General features: G+C 46.7%; 1 protein-coding gene across 4 annotated transcripts in view; it reads right to left on the bottom strand.

Moving 5' to 3' along the window:
• The window catches only part of ndst2a (N-deacetylase/N-sulfotransferase (heparan glucosaminyl) 2a), a 175,428-nt gene that overhangs the window by 10,008 nt on the left and 150,024 nt on the right, over positions 1–15,396 (bottom strand). For 3 of the 4 annotated variants that reach the window (XM_024424800.2, XM_024424799.2, XM_024424801.2), the window contains 5 exons: positions 10,290–10,341; positions 6,165–7,915; positions 1,597–1,684; positions 1,332–1,486; positions 284–469 (listed from right to left, as the gene is read on the bottom strand). In XM_024424800.2, coding sequence (XP_024280568.1) covers positions 284–469; positions 1,332–1,486; positions 1,597–1,684; positions 6,165–7,187 — 1,452 coding nt within the window. In that variant the 5' untranslated portion in view covers positions 7,188–7,915; positions 10,290–10,341. Of the gene's footprint in view, positions 1–283; positions 470–1,331; positions 1,487–1,596; positions 1,685–6,164; positions 7,916–10,289; positions 10,342–14,018; positions 14,137–15,396 lie in introns of all 4 variants that reach the window. The other variant, XM_042323565.1, reaches the window with a different exon arrangement.

Below are 15,396 nucleotides of genomic sequence, written 5' to 3'. Positions count from 1 at the left end.
TAATTGTTACCACAAAGTTGGAAGCACAGAATCATCTAGAATGTCATTGTATGCTGTAGCATTAAGATTCCCCTTCACTGGAACTAAGGGGCCCAAACCATGAAAAACAGCCCCAGACCAGTATTCCTCCTCCACCAAACTTTAAAGTTGGCACAAGCTATACATTTGGGCAGGGTGCGTTCTCCTGGCATACACCAAACCCAGAGTCCAATGGCGGCGAGCTTTAAACCACAGTTCATCACTTAATAAAGTGATGAACTGCCATGACTAACAGTAGACTGACCTGGATGCCACTGTGGATGAAGCCCCTGCGGTAGCGGGCAGGTCTGAGGTGGGGGTACTCCTCTGTGCTGGTCACCTTGATTCCCCACACTGACTTCCAGGCCTCGTACAGCTGGCTGTGGACAGGGTAGACCCCCGAATGGTGGGGGGCCACAGCATAGCCCATGTCTGTAGGGATCCCATGCTCCTGGAGAGGAAGAGGGGGGTAGAGATAGAGTGAGAGACAGATGGATATTAGTAGTGTCTAGGGACAGGAAAGGACACCAGGAACAAATTACAATAACAAAACGTGATTAAATGGACATTTTATTGAACCATGAATGAGTCACCGTCTGCTTCAAAACAAACACACAGCAGAAAAAAGAATGTGCAGCTCCTCCACTGGAGGGCGACATTGCCCTGCTCTGTCCACAGACCACTCCACACTGCTAAATAAGAAACAGTCAGGAAGCTCAGCAGGAGCCTAAATCCTTTAGAGAGTAACACAAATTCATCCAAATCTTAATGTATGGTGGTACCGTGCCACTGTGCCCCTCGCTGGAAAAACACAGTGTTGGGAACGCTTGAGGGATTGGTGTTTGTTCAGCTCAGTTGAGACGGTGTGTATCCTTCCTAAGGAGAAGCTATGGAGAGCTGTTTGAAGGATCCTCTCCCCTGACCGCTCAGAGATGCTCTCCGTCAGTGTCAGCCAGCAAAGACATCTGTATGGCAGCAGGGATTACTGAGAGGGGACGTGGTGTTGGTTTGTATTCACCTCACACACACACTGACACCGTCTGCTCGCTGGGCCCAGCCCCTTGGCTCCCAATGCCACTCACTACATCAACAAGGCAGCCTTGGGGGCATCTTTAGCCTCAATGTCTGGGAGTCTTGTTACCGTGGTTTATTGTAATCATGGACAAGGAAACATCTACAACGGCCAGCATACAGGAATCCAATTACCACTCACCATCTGGATCAACACGGCCATAACTACAGCATGCATCTTACTAGACAGAGCTATCGTATGATTATGATGTTAGGTATCGACAGACTGGAAGCCCAATCACCTGGGCAAACAGCATGTTGAGCCTCATCTGTTCAGCCAGCACGCTGACGTTGTGGAACAGGTGGGGCTGCATGTGACTCCACATGTGGGGGAACCACCAGAACTCCTTTCTGTGTCTTAGCAGCATGTCATCTCCCCGGTCCTCCTCGTCTGTGCCTGGGGGGGGTACAGGGAGTTTCTTCATGACACTCTCCAACTCAAAATCTACAGTGACGTTGTCTAGCACAGGGTATGTTCTGTGTTTTCACTTCGAGATGCTCTCTCACCTGTGTGGTAGAACTTTCCAGAGAAGCCGAGGTTAAAGGTGAAATCAGGGACCAGCGTTCGCAGCTTGTTTTGAGTATTGAGCAAGGCCTGCAAATGAGGACATGACAGAGGAATGGGTATTATAGTCACAATTGCAGTTATTATCTTTAAAAACTATAATGTTGCTGACAAACCTATTTTTTTCTTAACCACTAGATGGCGAAATAACTCTTGGACATAAAATGCAGATGCATCATTCAAGTGAAGAATACAGACATGGAACAGACATGGGACGACATGGAATAAAATCAGAACATATCTAGGTAGCCACAAGTGTGAAAGAATGAGCAGATGTTGGGGTTATTGTACAGACTGAAATGGGATTCCAAAGCAAACCCACGGAGTCCTGTTCAACAAATTCCCCAAACCTTCACACTTTATCAGCTATATCAGATGATTACAGCAGCATCCATATACAAATCACAGAATGGGGAAAGAGATAGCTGCTCTGCCTCCACAAATCAACCCAGAGCTATGCACTGTACCTCTGGGAGACAGATAGCGGCTGTACCTGATAAGAGATACAATCGCTGACTTATTTAAAGGGGGACTGATGTCCTTGAGCATGTGCACACACTTTGTTTTTCTTGCCGATTAGGATGAGTGTCTATGTGTGTTTGTGCGGTCTGTGTGTGTTTGTGCGGTCTGTGTGTTTGTGCAATATGATCCATGTCTCAGTATTGGCTGCCTGGGACCTTAGGTTTGCTGATGGAGAGACAAATGTGTCCCCACAGACAGATCAAGCGATATTTCATGTCTGATGACAAGCGGTGATCAGTAACTGAACTGTCTGCACCACAACAACCGATCGTCTTTCAAAAAGGAGAGAGGCTACTGGACAGGGTGGTGTGGTATGGAGCATATGCCTGGGTGATGTCCTGTGGGGACACACAGACCTTTGTGTCAGCGTGGTAAAGAGGGGTCAAAGTAAGGAGGGCTGGGGTAGGCAGAAGGGCAGACAGACAGAGGGGTGGGGGCATAAGGGTAGGTCAGGGGCTCTGGTTAGTCACCATGGCAACTGATCTTCACCGTCTGTGCCAAGTACAGAGAGCCGACAAGGAGGTGAGAAGAGCTCTTTGTATTTCCTCTTCGATTGCCTTATCAAATGGATGCCTACAGATCACTGACCTCAATATCCTTGAATTTCCCCATGTCTTTAGAAACAAATCGAAGGACATTGTGAATGCCCGGGCTGGCTTAAAAGCCTTAACCTGCCGTGATGATCTGACTGAAGCCTCTGGGCATTGACTGACCATACCCTAGACCAGTGGTTCCCAAACTGTGGGGGGAACTCAGTCAGGCTTTAAACGGATTCTTGAAAGTTGACAGAACGCACAATGTCCATTTTGAAATTGGGTGGTACATTGTCAGTCACTGCATACCTTAGAGAGCTATTTATAACTTATCAGAAATGTCCAGATCAACTAGCCCATGTTTTTTAAATGTTTTTTTAATAGATCTAGTTGTAATTTATTTGTCACTCAAATATCACATGATTACACATTAAACATGCCAAAATGTATAGAATTGTAAGACAATTTGCTTTAAAACTGCTATATTTTCTTTGCAACCCATTACAAAATGTGTACAATTGCAGGAAATAAGCTTTAAACCCGCAAAATTCTCATCACCAACAAGAGGGGTGGTAACAGTTAGTCAAAAACAGTGCTTGTGCACATAGAAATAGATGTTGCACGTGCGCTCGTGTGCAGCGGGGTGCGCGGGATGTTCCCCAAATGCTGGAAGGTTTGGGAACCCCTGCCCTAGACCGTCAACATGTCCAGGACTCCTACCTGGCCCAGGCCTGCATTATAGGAAGAGGATGAGAGGACATGGTCAATTGCAAACAGCAGCTGCCATTTACCATAAGGACAGAGATCTAGAAATGTCTGTTTGAGATGCTGAGGTGACCGAGTACCCATCCAACCAGAGTGATTATGGCAGCACTCCAAGGGCACTGAATGTAGATTCAACCATCAACCAAGCAAGTAGAATATAGCTGAGATGCAGGAGTCAACCGTGTCTAACATAGCATAGAAAAGTGAACGTGGTTATGCATGTATGTGCGTTGTGCGTGGTGTGTGTGTGTGTGTGTGTGTAAATCAGCTTTAGTGCTTAAGAGTCAGTGCAGTGCTGAGGTTGCACCCAGAGTGAGAATAATAGACAAGATTAGTGGTCCATTAGCCATGCCTTGTTTGTGCCCCGTTACTCGCCTCACAACTGCTTGAGGTGATTAAAGCTGCTTTGCTCAACCAGAGGCCAGGTGGTAGGGGTAGTTAGACAACACTGCGGTAAATAAAGTCAAGCCTGCATGGCAACGACCACAATGTTTAACACCACGTCTGGGCAGGCGGAAGAAAAATTCTAACCAACCTCTTTGTGACACCTCAAAATGTTAATAGGATCAACATGGTTGGTTGCAATGAACTACAGATGATTAACAGGGTCCCCAAAGAGCAATACATGTTTATCATCCACTTTAGTAGAGAATTTAGGTGATTTAACTTCAAAATGGCAATATCTTAATGCTGCACAAGACAACTCTCCGGATCAATATACAATTTTCAAAATATATTTTTTGTTGTTGTTGCTAGGCAGCGTTGGCTTTCGCTAGTCGGCTGTACCTGCGCTAAAACGCTGTTATTTTTCATCCTATAGCTTGTTTCCCATCTTCTTTTTAAATAGTGAGCCAACATGTTTTCAGCACTTATTTATTATTTATTTATTTTCAGCACTTATTTACATGACTGATGAAAACATGCTCTCTTCTGTCTCTCTGCAGCAGACAAATGGTGAGCAATATGTCTGGAACATCAAATCACAATAACATCCCAGTATCGAATCACAATACACGTAGAATAGTGAGAATCACAATACACGTAGAATAGTGAGAATCACAATACACGTAGAATAGTGAGAATCACAATACACGTAGAATAGTGAGAATCACAATACACGTAGAATAGTGAGAATCACAATACACGTAGAATAGTGAGAATCACAATACACGTAGAATAGTGAGAATCACAATACACGTAGAATAGTGAGAATCACAATACACGTAGAATAGTGAGAATCACAATACACGTAGAATAGTGAGAATCACAATACACGTAGAATAGTGAGAATCACAATACACGTAGAATAGTGAGAATCACAATACATATCGTATTGCCACTTAAGTATTGTGAAAATATCGTATCGTGAGGTCCATGGCAATTCCCAGCCCGAGTGGAAATGTTATTTGAAAAGTCATCAAATACATTTCAGCATCTTTAACACATTAGAAAGTGGTAAGTGGTTCCATTGACTTGATGCTCTAGAGACCAAGCAGGCCAATTCCTTTCAGAGAAGACCACTTCTGTTCAGAAGATTGAGGTGAGAAAAAAAATCAATGGGCCATTCTTCTGACTACACCAGCTCGGCTGTTCTATTCTGTGCTCCACAATGAATCCATATACCTGTAATGTAATGTTGTTTTCTCCGTTAAGCTACGGCCTCAAGAGCATGCATGTACCTGCCTCGGCTGCCTGAGACGTCAAACGGTCTATTAGTCATCATTTCCACAGGAGCAATTAACCCGAAACGTCTCATCGGTGGTGTGATGACTAAACACTGTGGCAGTGCCAACAGTACTTTTCTCCCTCCATATGTCCTTACTTATGCAACCGCCTGGTTCCAACCTTGTCAGGCTGAATTGATGACAGGCTCATTAACTGGCTGATTGACTTGTGGGAGCCCTTGCTGAAGCGACAAGTTTGCTCCCTTGTCCCGCCCCCTATCACTCTCCAAACTGCATCCCTGTTGTCAGTGCAAAAGCCAAATTAATCCTCCTAATATTTCCCATTAGTTGTGTTCATTTAGTTTGATGCATTTGTCAGAGTGGCCCTCCAGGCAACACTTTTCTGCATTGCGAACTGCTGACGCGGGTTAAGTGTGTTCAACAGCTATAGATGGTAGAGAAAAGCCATTATGAGAGCTGTGACGTACTGGAGACTCTTCCGAATCTGTTTTTGTCACTTCAAATAAGGCTTTGGTTAAGACTGGAAAAGGCTTAAAGTCATCCAGGGGTGTTTTTCTCAAAGTGAACTGAACTCAAGTAAATCAGGCCAATGACACACAGTAGCAGGCTAACAACCAGATAAAATAGTTAAGAGACTAATGGCAGAAGACACCGATCCTGTTGAGATTCATCCTAATAAATGCTAGCCTTTATTAGGCCTTGCCTTAGAAACAAGTCACACACCTTACGGAGAATCCCATTGGAAATCAATATGTGTCCCATGATGAGAGGAGCAGGAAAGAAGCACTTTCCTGAAAACTAAGTGGTAAATCAAAGGTTGCTTTAACAGAAACATCTATACTTGTTAAGGTAACAGGCTGAATAATCGTCCTCTTCGGAATAACCGCCTATTTTGTTTTTTTTACGTCATTAATAATACATCTTTACACAAGCTTAATTACCAATGACAGTGAACCTACAGTAGGCAGAGTGTGAGAGAAAGAAAGAGAGCGAGAGTGAACCCACCTCTACGTCGGTCACCTTCATGCGGGTGCCCTCCTTGCCCACAAAGATATCGTCCACGTCCACCAGCAGGTGGCGCTCCAGCGAGAGGCAGAGCCGCTTGCCCGTCAGGTAGGCGATGGCGTCCACAAACACCAGCTTGTGCAGCCAGTAGGATAGGTTGTTTCCAAACAGGACCCTCTGGATGCCGTCGTGGAGCCCCAGGTCCTGGACCACGGTGGCGTGCATAGCACTGAGTGGCCCCAGGTGGGCCAGGGCGTCAGAGGACTTGGTGCTGGCCAGGAGGACAGGCTCATAGGTGGAGTGGTTGGATTGGAACACAGTCCAGTCGTCCCCGGGCAGGGGGCCCTGCTCCACCTCGTTGGGTCTGGTGATGTAGAGCAGTGGGGCATTGTGGTTGATTCGGTAATCCCTCAGGCCCAGGTGTGAGTGCAGGAAGAGAGGGAAGCCCTTAAGCTGGGCGCTGAGCAGCGAGTTCTCGTTGGCCTTGAAGAAACCGATGATGCCTACACTGTACTCCATGCAGTACTTGTCCAGCAGGTCGCGGTTCCAGGCGTCCAGGTTGACATACTTCAGCAAATTCTCGTATATGACCAGGGCGTAGCGTCCGCGGTTGCGCTCCGTTAGCGTGGGCATGTCTCCCTTCCCTGGGGCGATCTCGGTGCGGTAGCTAAAGTGGCTGGACTCCAGGATGGCTACGATCTCCTGCCCCAGCTGAGAATAGATGCTCTCTACAAACACCAGCACCACTGGGTCCGTACGAGAGTTGTCCATGGCCTTCACCTGGCGCAGCCGACCCGAGTGAGGCAGGAAGAGGGGCGCCTGCTGCCCACCTCCCACAGCCGCCGGCACCCCCCGACAGTCACTGAAGGGCAGCGGGGGGGCCTCCTTGATCTTGGGGCTGTTGCTGACGTAATAGGCCAGGAAAGCCATAGAGAAAAGGCAGAAGACGATGAGCGCCAAGATGAGGCGATGGAGCTCCAGTTGCCTGACGCCCCGCACCAGCTTCCATAGGCTGGCCACCATGGCCGCAGCACGACAGGGGCAGTGCCGGCGCAGAGCAGAAGGCAGCGCCAGGGACGAACAGCAACGGGGCACAGCAGCGGGCAGGGACACAGGAGGAGAGAGAGGGGGAGGGTTGAGCAGCAGACACGGGCACCAAGCTGTGCTGAGGGATAGCCATTTACGCTAGGTCACCATGGCCCCCATAGCCCATGAGTCGCCTTCCGGCTTTGGCCCTGCTCGCCTTTCCACCTCTTTGGATGCACAACGCGCTGCCTGTCTGGTTGCTCCGACTCAGCCTGGGCTGGTCTCTGGGCTCCCTCTACCTCTGCACTCTCCTACCTCTCTCTCTCTGGCTCCCAGGCACGCCCGTCCTCAGCTCTCAGCTCTGCTACCTAAGAGGATTGGGTTTCTCCCTCTGCGTTCCTCACACACTCCTCCTCCTCTTCCGCTCGCTCCCCTCCTCTCCTCTCGGCGGATCAGCAGTTTCTCTCCTCTCTCCTTTCCCCGTCACTGAACACCACACAGCTCCTTCGTACACACGTAAACACGGCCGTTATCAGGAGATGCTGGTTGTATCGTGGGGGTGTAGCTCCTGCTCTCAGGTTGTGTGTGTGGCAGACCTTCTGTGCGTGTGTGTTGGGTTCAGCAGAGTCTCGGCTGGGGGTTCGGCGGGCTGGGGCTCAGCCTTCAACACTGCCCCCTGTGGAGGCCCAACCTGTTCATCTTGAAGGCGGCAGAGAGGAACACGCCTGAGGGAGGGGCAGAGAGAGAGAGTAGGATTAGTCAGATCACAATCCATGTTCTTGTAACCAAAATTAGTCCTCAGGATAATGCCTCATGACGACGCAAAACAGAAATAGAAGATAAACAGAGACAACAGTTCTATTAAAAGTAAAAAGAAATGTTCACTTGACATTTGTCTTGGACATAGAATAATTATTTGTTTGCAAAACCGCTCAGCTAACAGCATCATAAACCAAAAGGCAGCTATAAAACCTTGCTGGTGAAACTGCCTGTCAGACTGAGTTGTTCCCTGTGGGTACACAGCGTCTCTATGCTGACAGTGGCCCAAACCCTACAGAGAACGAGTCAACACAACCATGCAGCAGGGTCAAATTTGATGACGCTTCCATATGGCCTAAAGATTGCAGCCTTATGGTTTTTCCATTAGGTCCCCTCCCCCAACTCAAAACCAGGCCATCCCCAAAGCCCTCTGTGTGTCATGAGCACTTTTTCCTCACGGAGACCAAAAATAGCCTCACCATAACCTCCATGTGTTCCCGTCCTCCTCAAATATAGCGTTACAGGTGTGGAAAGAAAACTCTGACCTTAAATGTGAATGATTATACGGCTGTGTGGGTGGCTGGGGGTACACGATCTCAAATGTGGGCCAATGCTGCAGAGCAATTAAGATTTTGTTTACGATTGCGGCTAGTCCAACACAGATGCAGGCAGGGTGCGCAATGGTAGTGCCGGAGGATGGGGGGGATCAGGGAACTCAATGCCGTGAGAGCTGTGCACTGTCAGTGTGTTAGTAAACTGGGAAATATCTCCAGCACAAGACCTGCCTTACATGGGAGCCACTAGAGAATTAAGACAATGCATTCCACCTGCAGTGGGCTGGGTTGATTCCAATGAGGCCTCTGGGACCAGACCAGGTCAGGAGACTAGCTCAGTGGCTTTATGACTACGATACAGCAGCACTGAAACAGTGTCCCAGTCCCTGCAGGCTGGCTGGATCATTTATCACTGTGGGGGGAACTGGAGGAGACCAACAAGGCGCTACAGTGCAAATATAAATATGTGGTTAAATGCAAAGAGCAAAACAAGCAGCCCATATCAGCTCGTTAGAAGAAGAAAAACGGACAAATCGAGTCCCAAGCCCAGACAGACGCTCACCACCCTGCATCATAAACAGGATACCGCGATCTATCAAAGTTACCCTGACATGATCAATGTCAACCGTGCCGCCACGCTACATTTCCTGGGCAAGCACTTAAAGGATCATTTTTCTCTCAGAAGTACTAACTAAGCCTCGGCTTTAGCAAAGGCACCTTGACAGAGAGAAACACAGACGGAGATGAACACACAGACAGACAGACGACAGAGAGACAGACAGAGACAGAGTCTACAACACAGAATGGACAATGAGGAGTGAGAAAGAAAGAAATGAGCAAGAACATTAGGAAGGACAGAGAAAGGTGAGGAACTCTCATGGTGCTTCCACTCAAACCCCCCAGAACCACTCAAAGACGTGGCGCCCTGGAGTGGACCTCCCCTCTCACCGCAGATCCAACTTCCTCTGTGAACATGGGGGGGACTGAGCGCATCCCTAGAAAGGAACCTCTATTCTTAGCCGGAGAAGTCTCACCTCCTTGACCACTTCCACTCCAACATGTGGGCCATTGGGAGACAAATCGCAACACACAGGGTCCTCCACCCCCTCCCACAAGGGTACAGAAGCTAGGTGGATGGGTGGGGAGGAGGCACAGGGTAGGGAGGGCTACTGAAGGAAAAATGGGTCAGTGTCACCTTGTACTCTGAAGTTTAGTTTTAGTTTTGTAACTATTGCTCTAGGTGGAGCGGCTGTGGTCAGACCTGGAAACATTTGAAAGAAAAAAAAGCAATGTATAACAGCTGGGTCTGTACGAACGACAGGGGTGACGCGAGTCGATATCTAGAAATCCACAGGAAATGCTTCAGTATCGGATAAACAAGCATGCCACATAACCCGTTCTGAACTGCAATGACCACTCCAATCTTTTTTCAGCAACAATCTAGTGAAACATGTCAATAGCGGTGACCGCTGTGTGTGTATAACGCGTTTACATTTCAAGAGGCACCCATTTATAAAAACAAGGGCGGAAAAGGAAACATGATCGTGTGATGAAGAGGGAGAGGGGGGAAAGAGGTGAAGATGGAGGCGATTCAGCAGAGCAGAGATTGCTGTGCTAAATAATAGAGCCCTAATGGTGTAAGGAGAGAAGGATGTGGGGGGGTCGCTTTTAACAACTAGGCTAAGGCTCGGGACAGACTTGACTGAGACTCCGGGGGTAAACAAGGTATAGAAGTGGTGGTAGGTTTGAGGTGGTGTTAAGACCGGAGGAAGCTGAGAGGTCTCACCTGAAAACTGGTGTGTCGGCCTTATCTGACGGAGTCGGTCAGGCAGGTAGACCTGTGAGGGAGAGAGAATACGTGAATGCAGTGCTGAGATTTTCCCGTCTAAAGAGTGGGTGTACAGGCTATCTACTATCTACATCTGCTTAGAGCCCAGGCATCCTCCCATTCCACACATATGGCCTTTGGGTAAGAGAGAGCAAGATGGAAAGAGACCGAGTATTTGACCCTGAAAACAACCCCTGAGTCCCACAGGGCTCCCAGTCCCAGTGAATCTGACAGATTTTACAGCTGACATTTAAGACAGAAACCGGCCCCGAGAGCAGGGCCAGGACGATTAAGCCCAACGATGTGGAGGAGAGGGAAGTCAGCTGGTCACTGACCATTTCACACCAAGGCCAACCCAATTCATCGAGCTTCCAGCTCCTCTCCTCCTGCCTCTCTTTGTATAATAGTTTATATAGGCCGCTCCCCTCCAGGTCTCTCCTGTCAGTAGTCAGTAGTAGTGGCCCTGGGGCTATGGCCCTGAGCAGCTTATAAAGCCTAAATGCTCAGGCTGCTGACAGCTGGAGGAGCAGGCTTTGTCCGCGTTAGGCCCTCCTCACCCCAAGCCAGTCTGGCTACACAGGGGAGGGACGACTAAACTACAGAGAGAATCCCACAGACTCCCACCCTGATGCTGACTGGATCAGCAGACACACACAGACAAGTTGCAGGTGGGAGCTGAGGAGGCAGGGTTCTCTCTCTAAGGTGTGTGAAAGCTATGATCCCTTACTGATGTCACCTTGTTAAATCCACTTCAATCAGTGTAGATGAAGGGGAGGAGACAGGTTAGATAAGGATTCTTAAGTCTTGAGACATGGATTGTGTATGTGTGCCATTCAGAGGGTGAATGGACAAGACAAAAGATTTAAGTGCCTTTGAACGGGGTATGGTAGTAGGTGCCAGACGCACCAGTTTGTGTTAAGCATTGGAGTCAACATTGGCTAGCATTAGAGGTCGACCGATTAATCAGAATGGCCAATTAATTAGGGCCGATTTCACGTTTTCATATCAATCGGTCATCTGTGTTTTTGGACACAGATTATGGCCGATTATATTGCAATCCACGAGGAGACTGTGTGGCAGGCTGACCACCTGTTATGCGAGTGCAGGTAGCAAGGAGCCGAGGTAAGGTGCTAGCTAACATTAAACTTAGCATATAAAAAAGCAATCGATCTTAACATAATCACTAGTTAACTACACATGGTTGCTGATATTACTAGTTTAACTAGCTTGTCCTGCGCTGCATATAATCAATGCGGTGTCTGAAATTGTGTCACTTCTCTTGCATTCAGTGGAAGCAGAGTCAGGGTATTTTATTTTGCCTTTATTTAACTAGGCAAGTCAGTTAAGAACAAATTCTTATTTTCAATGACAACCTAGGAACAGTGGGTTAACTGCCTGTTCAGGGGCAGAATGACAGATTTGTACCATGTCAGCTCGGGGATTTGAACTTGCAACCTTCCGGTTACTAGTCCAACGCTCTAACCACTAGGCTACCCTGCCACAGCAGTTTGGGCCGCCTGGCCCGTTGTGAACTGTGTCAAGCCCATTTCTTCCTTAATTAATGTTCCAGATTTTTACATAATTATGACATAACATTGAAGGTTGTGCAATGTAACAGCAATATCTAGACTTAGGGATGCCACCCGTTAGATAAATACGGAACGGTTCCATATTTCACTAAAAGAAAAAACTTTTTGTTTTTCGAAATGATAGTTTCCAGATTTGACATTATTAATAACCTAAGGCTCGTATTTCTGTGTGTTTATTATATTATAATTATGTCTATGATTTGATATTTGATAGAGCAGTCTAACTGAGTGGTGGTAGGCAGCAGCAGGCTCGTAAGCATGAATTCAAACGGCACTTTCCTCCGTTTGCCAGCAGCTTTTCGCAATGCTTGAGGCACAGCGCTGTTTATGACTTTATGACTAGGCTGGCAATACTATAGTGCCTATAAGAATATCCTATAGTCAAAGGTATATGAAATACAAATGGTATTGCGAGAAATAGTCCTACAATAACTACAACCTACAACTTATTAACTGGGAATCTTGAAGTGTTAAAAGGAACCACCAGCTTTCATATGTTCTCATGTTCTGAGCAAGGAACTCAAACGTTAGCTTTTTTTACATGGCACATACTGCACTTTTACTTGCTCATTATTTAAACAATTTATTTGAGACTAAATTGATTTTATTTATGTATTATATTAAGTTAAAATAAGTGTTCATTCAGTATTGCTGTAATTGTCATTATTACAAATATATATATAAAATAAAAAAATTGGCAGATTAATCGGTATCGGCTTTTTTTGTCCTCCGATAATCTGTATTGAAAATCAAATTGAGGCTGTTCTGAGGTCAAAAGATGGGATGCAACTCAATATTACGAAGGTGTTCTTAATGTTTTGTACACTCTGTGTGTGTGTGTGTGTGTGTAAAAGAGCGAACAAGAGAGTATATTGGGAATATATATACATTTTTTTTAAACAAGAGCCCATCTGGAACATAAATCCCAGATACAGATTTTTCCCTGAAAGAAAGGTAAGCCTTTCTTTCTCAAATCCTCTCCTTCATTTGGCTCCAGCCTGACTATAGAAGCTACAGTATATAAAATGGCATGTAGATAAAGAGAGGTAATGAGGGGAATCAGACGACCTCTATCACAGGACCAGATGGGTTCCCGGGTTGGAAAGTCCCTGATAATACTTCAATCACAGAGAGCATTACAGACCAAACAAGACAGTTGCCATACAGATCCCCTGTTATTAACTGTTAGTTAAATTATTATATTTTCTTTAGTCTATATTTGGCAATGCTGGAGCCATGTGCTTCTAGAGGAGGAGAGATACCACAGGGAAGCAGAGGGCAGAGGGAATTACGATAACTGACGATAACTGAGCTTATCAGAAAGAAAGGGTTTAAGATTGCTGCAAGATTGCATGATAATGAATAGGGCTTGGGTTTATTCATCTCTTAAGGACCAGCATGCATCCTGTCCACTCCACTCGACTGAACCCTGACCTGAGGCTATGGTATACCAGAGGGCTGGTAGAAGGCTGTTGTTTCTGCTGGTGCCTCACATTCCACCCAGGACCTAAGGTACAGGTCTAGGATCAGATTACCCTACCCCCAATCATAACTTTAACCATCTGGGGGAAAATGCAATGCTGACCTTAGATCATTGTCTGGAAAGGCAACTTCATCCTACCATGCCAGTATATACAGTGCAGGAACCCACCAGCAGGGGGAGACCGGCAGCAGTAACACACAGTGACTGGGCTCCTTTGATGGCAACAGGAGAGAGAGGCAGGGGACTGGTTGCTTTGGCCCCAGGGGTCGCTTACTCATTCTCCCACAGGTGTTATACCTTATGGTCAGTCTGAACTATGACCTCTCCAACACTTACAGCGACTAGAGGGTGTAGAGAGGAGTTCTAACAAAGAAAGGTCAGAAGAGCCAAGCCTCAAAATGCATTATGTGAGGACCAATGGCAAGACTGAGTGTAACAGGAAGTGTTGGTGGGAGGCTGCTGCTCTTGGAGACTCTGGATTAAACAATTAACTAATTTGACTGGATAGGTGAACATTAATGTTTAGCTTAAATTATCTCCATTCTAAATCTTACGCTACTTGTACGAATCGAGTCAGCTTCATTGAGAGAAACTGTATATGTGTGTGTAATTCACCCTGCCAAAAGTACGGACTTCCAAGCTGGTCGATTGGATCCAGAAGCCTGTTGAGTTGATCAGATGCTTGTCCGTCTACTGGAATACCAAGAGGGGCGACAACCGCTGTGTTTGCTTTCTGAACCAAAAAAGCAGATGGAACAAAGGGAAGAAAGGAAAACATGAAGTTCTCGCACTCTTCAACCCTCCTCTGTTCAGACCCCGGGGGTCATGCACCGGAAAGCCCAAGCAGCGGAATGCTGACCATTAAATTCTTGGAGGCAATGGCCCCTCTTCTCTCTATCCATACGTCTCCCCAAGGGGTTGCAACAGAACAGCACACCGGGTAGACTGAGCAGCGCTGTCACCCAACAGGAAACGAGCAGGCAGAAGGGTCTGTTGTATTTCTTCGCACGTTTGTTCCTTGCTGACGAGTGATCTCGGAACAAGGTTGTTCAGCAAAGACAAGAGCAACAGATCTGTCAGTTTCTCCCAGTGTACAGTGAAAGCTGTGAGTGTTTGTGTAGCTGATTATGAATTAATTCTAGGGTAGATGGACCTCATACCACAGTAGTGCTGAGCGATTAGCACTTTTTGAGGTCAGTTTGGTTTCGGTTCGATTATTTAAATAATCCCCGTTTACGATTGTATTAATTATTTTCCATTAAAAAGGCCCACCTCAGAGGAAGTTGCTGCACCTATTTGAGTAATTCCTGTCCAAGAGTGGAAGTTCGCATTTAGGTTACACCTCGAGACTGCTAATATTTAGGAATTGGGGTGGGACTTTTTTTAATTTTATGAGGCAAGTCAGTTAAGAACAAATTCTTATTTTCAATGACGGCCTAGGAACAGTGGGGGGGAAGAACGACAGATTTGTACCTTGTCAGCTCGGGGATTCGATCTTGCAACCTTTTGGTTACTTGTCCAACGCTCTAACCACTAGGCTATGCTGCCGCCCAATGTTTGTTGTGGTGATTTCCACATGTAGCAGAGAAATAACAACAAATAGGACACTGACTGACAGCTGTTAGTGTAACTAGCTAGCATGCTATGCCAGGGGAAAATCATTTCAGAAAGACTAGCAGAGAGAGGAGTCTCCGCTAAACCCTGCCTATACCAGCTGTTGTAATGTTGAGGGTTGACGTTTTCCTGACTCTAAACCCTGCCTATACCAGCTCTTGTAATGTTGAGGGTTGACGTTTTCCTGACTCTAAACCCAGCCTATACCAGCTCTTGTAATGTTGAGGGTTGACGTTTTCCTGACTCTTAACCCAGCCTATACCAGCTCTTGTAATGTTGAGGGTTGACGTTTTCCTGACTCTTAACCCAGCCTATACCAGCTCTTGTAATGTTGAGGGTTGACGTTTTCCTGACTCTAACCCAGCCTATACCAGCTCTT

This window comes from Oncorhynchus tshawytscha, linkage group LG06 (assembly GCF_018296145.1).
Source record: "Oncorhynchus tshawytscha isolate Ot180627B linkage group LG06, Otsh_v2.0, whole genome shotgun sequence".
NCBI classification, from domain to species: Eukaryota; Metazoa; Chordata; class Actinopteri; order Salmoniformes; family Salmonidae; genus Oncorhynchus; species Oncorhynchus tshawytscha.
The sequence above is the reverse complement of the archived record's forward strand: the minus strand, read 5'-3'. Positions and strand labels throughout refer to the sequence as shown.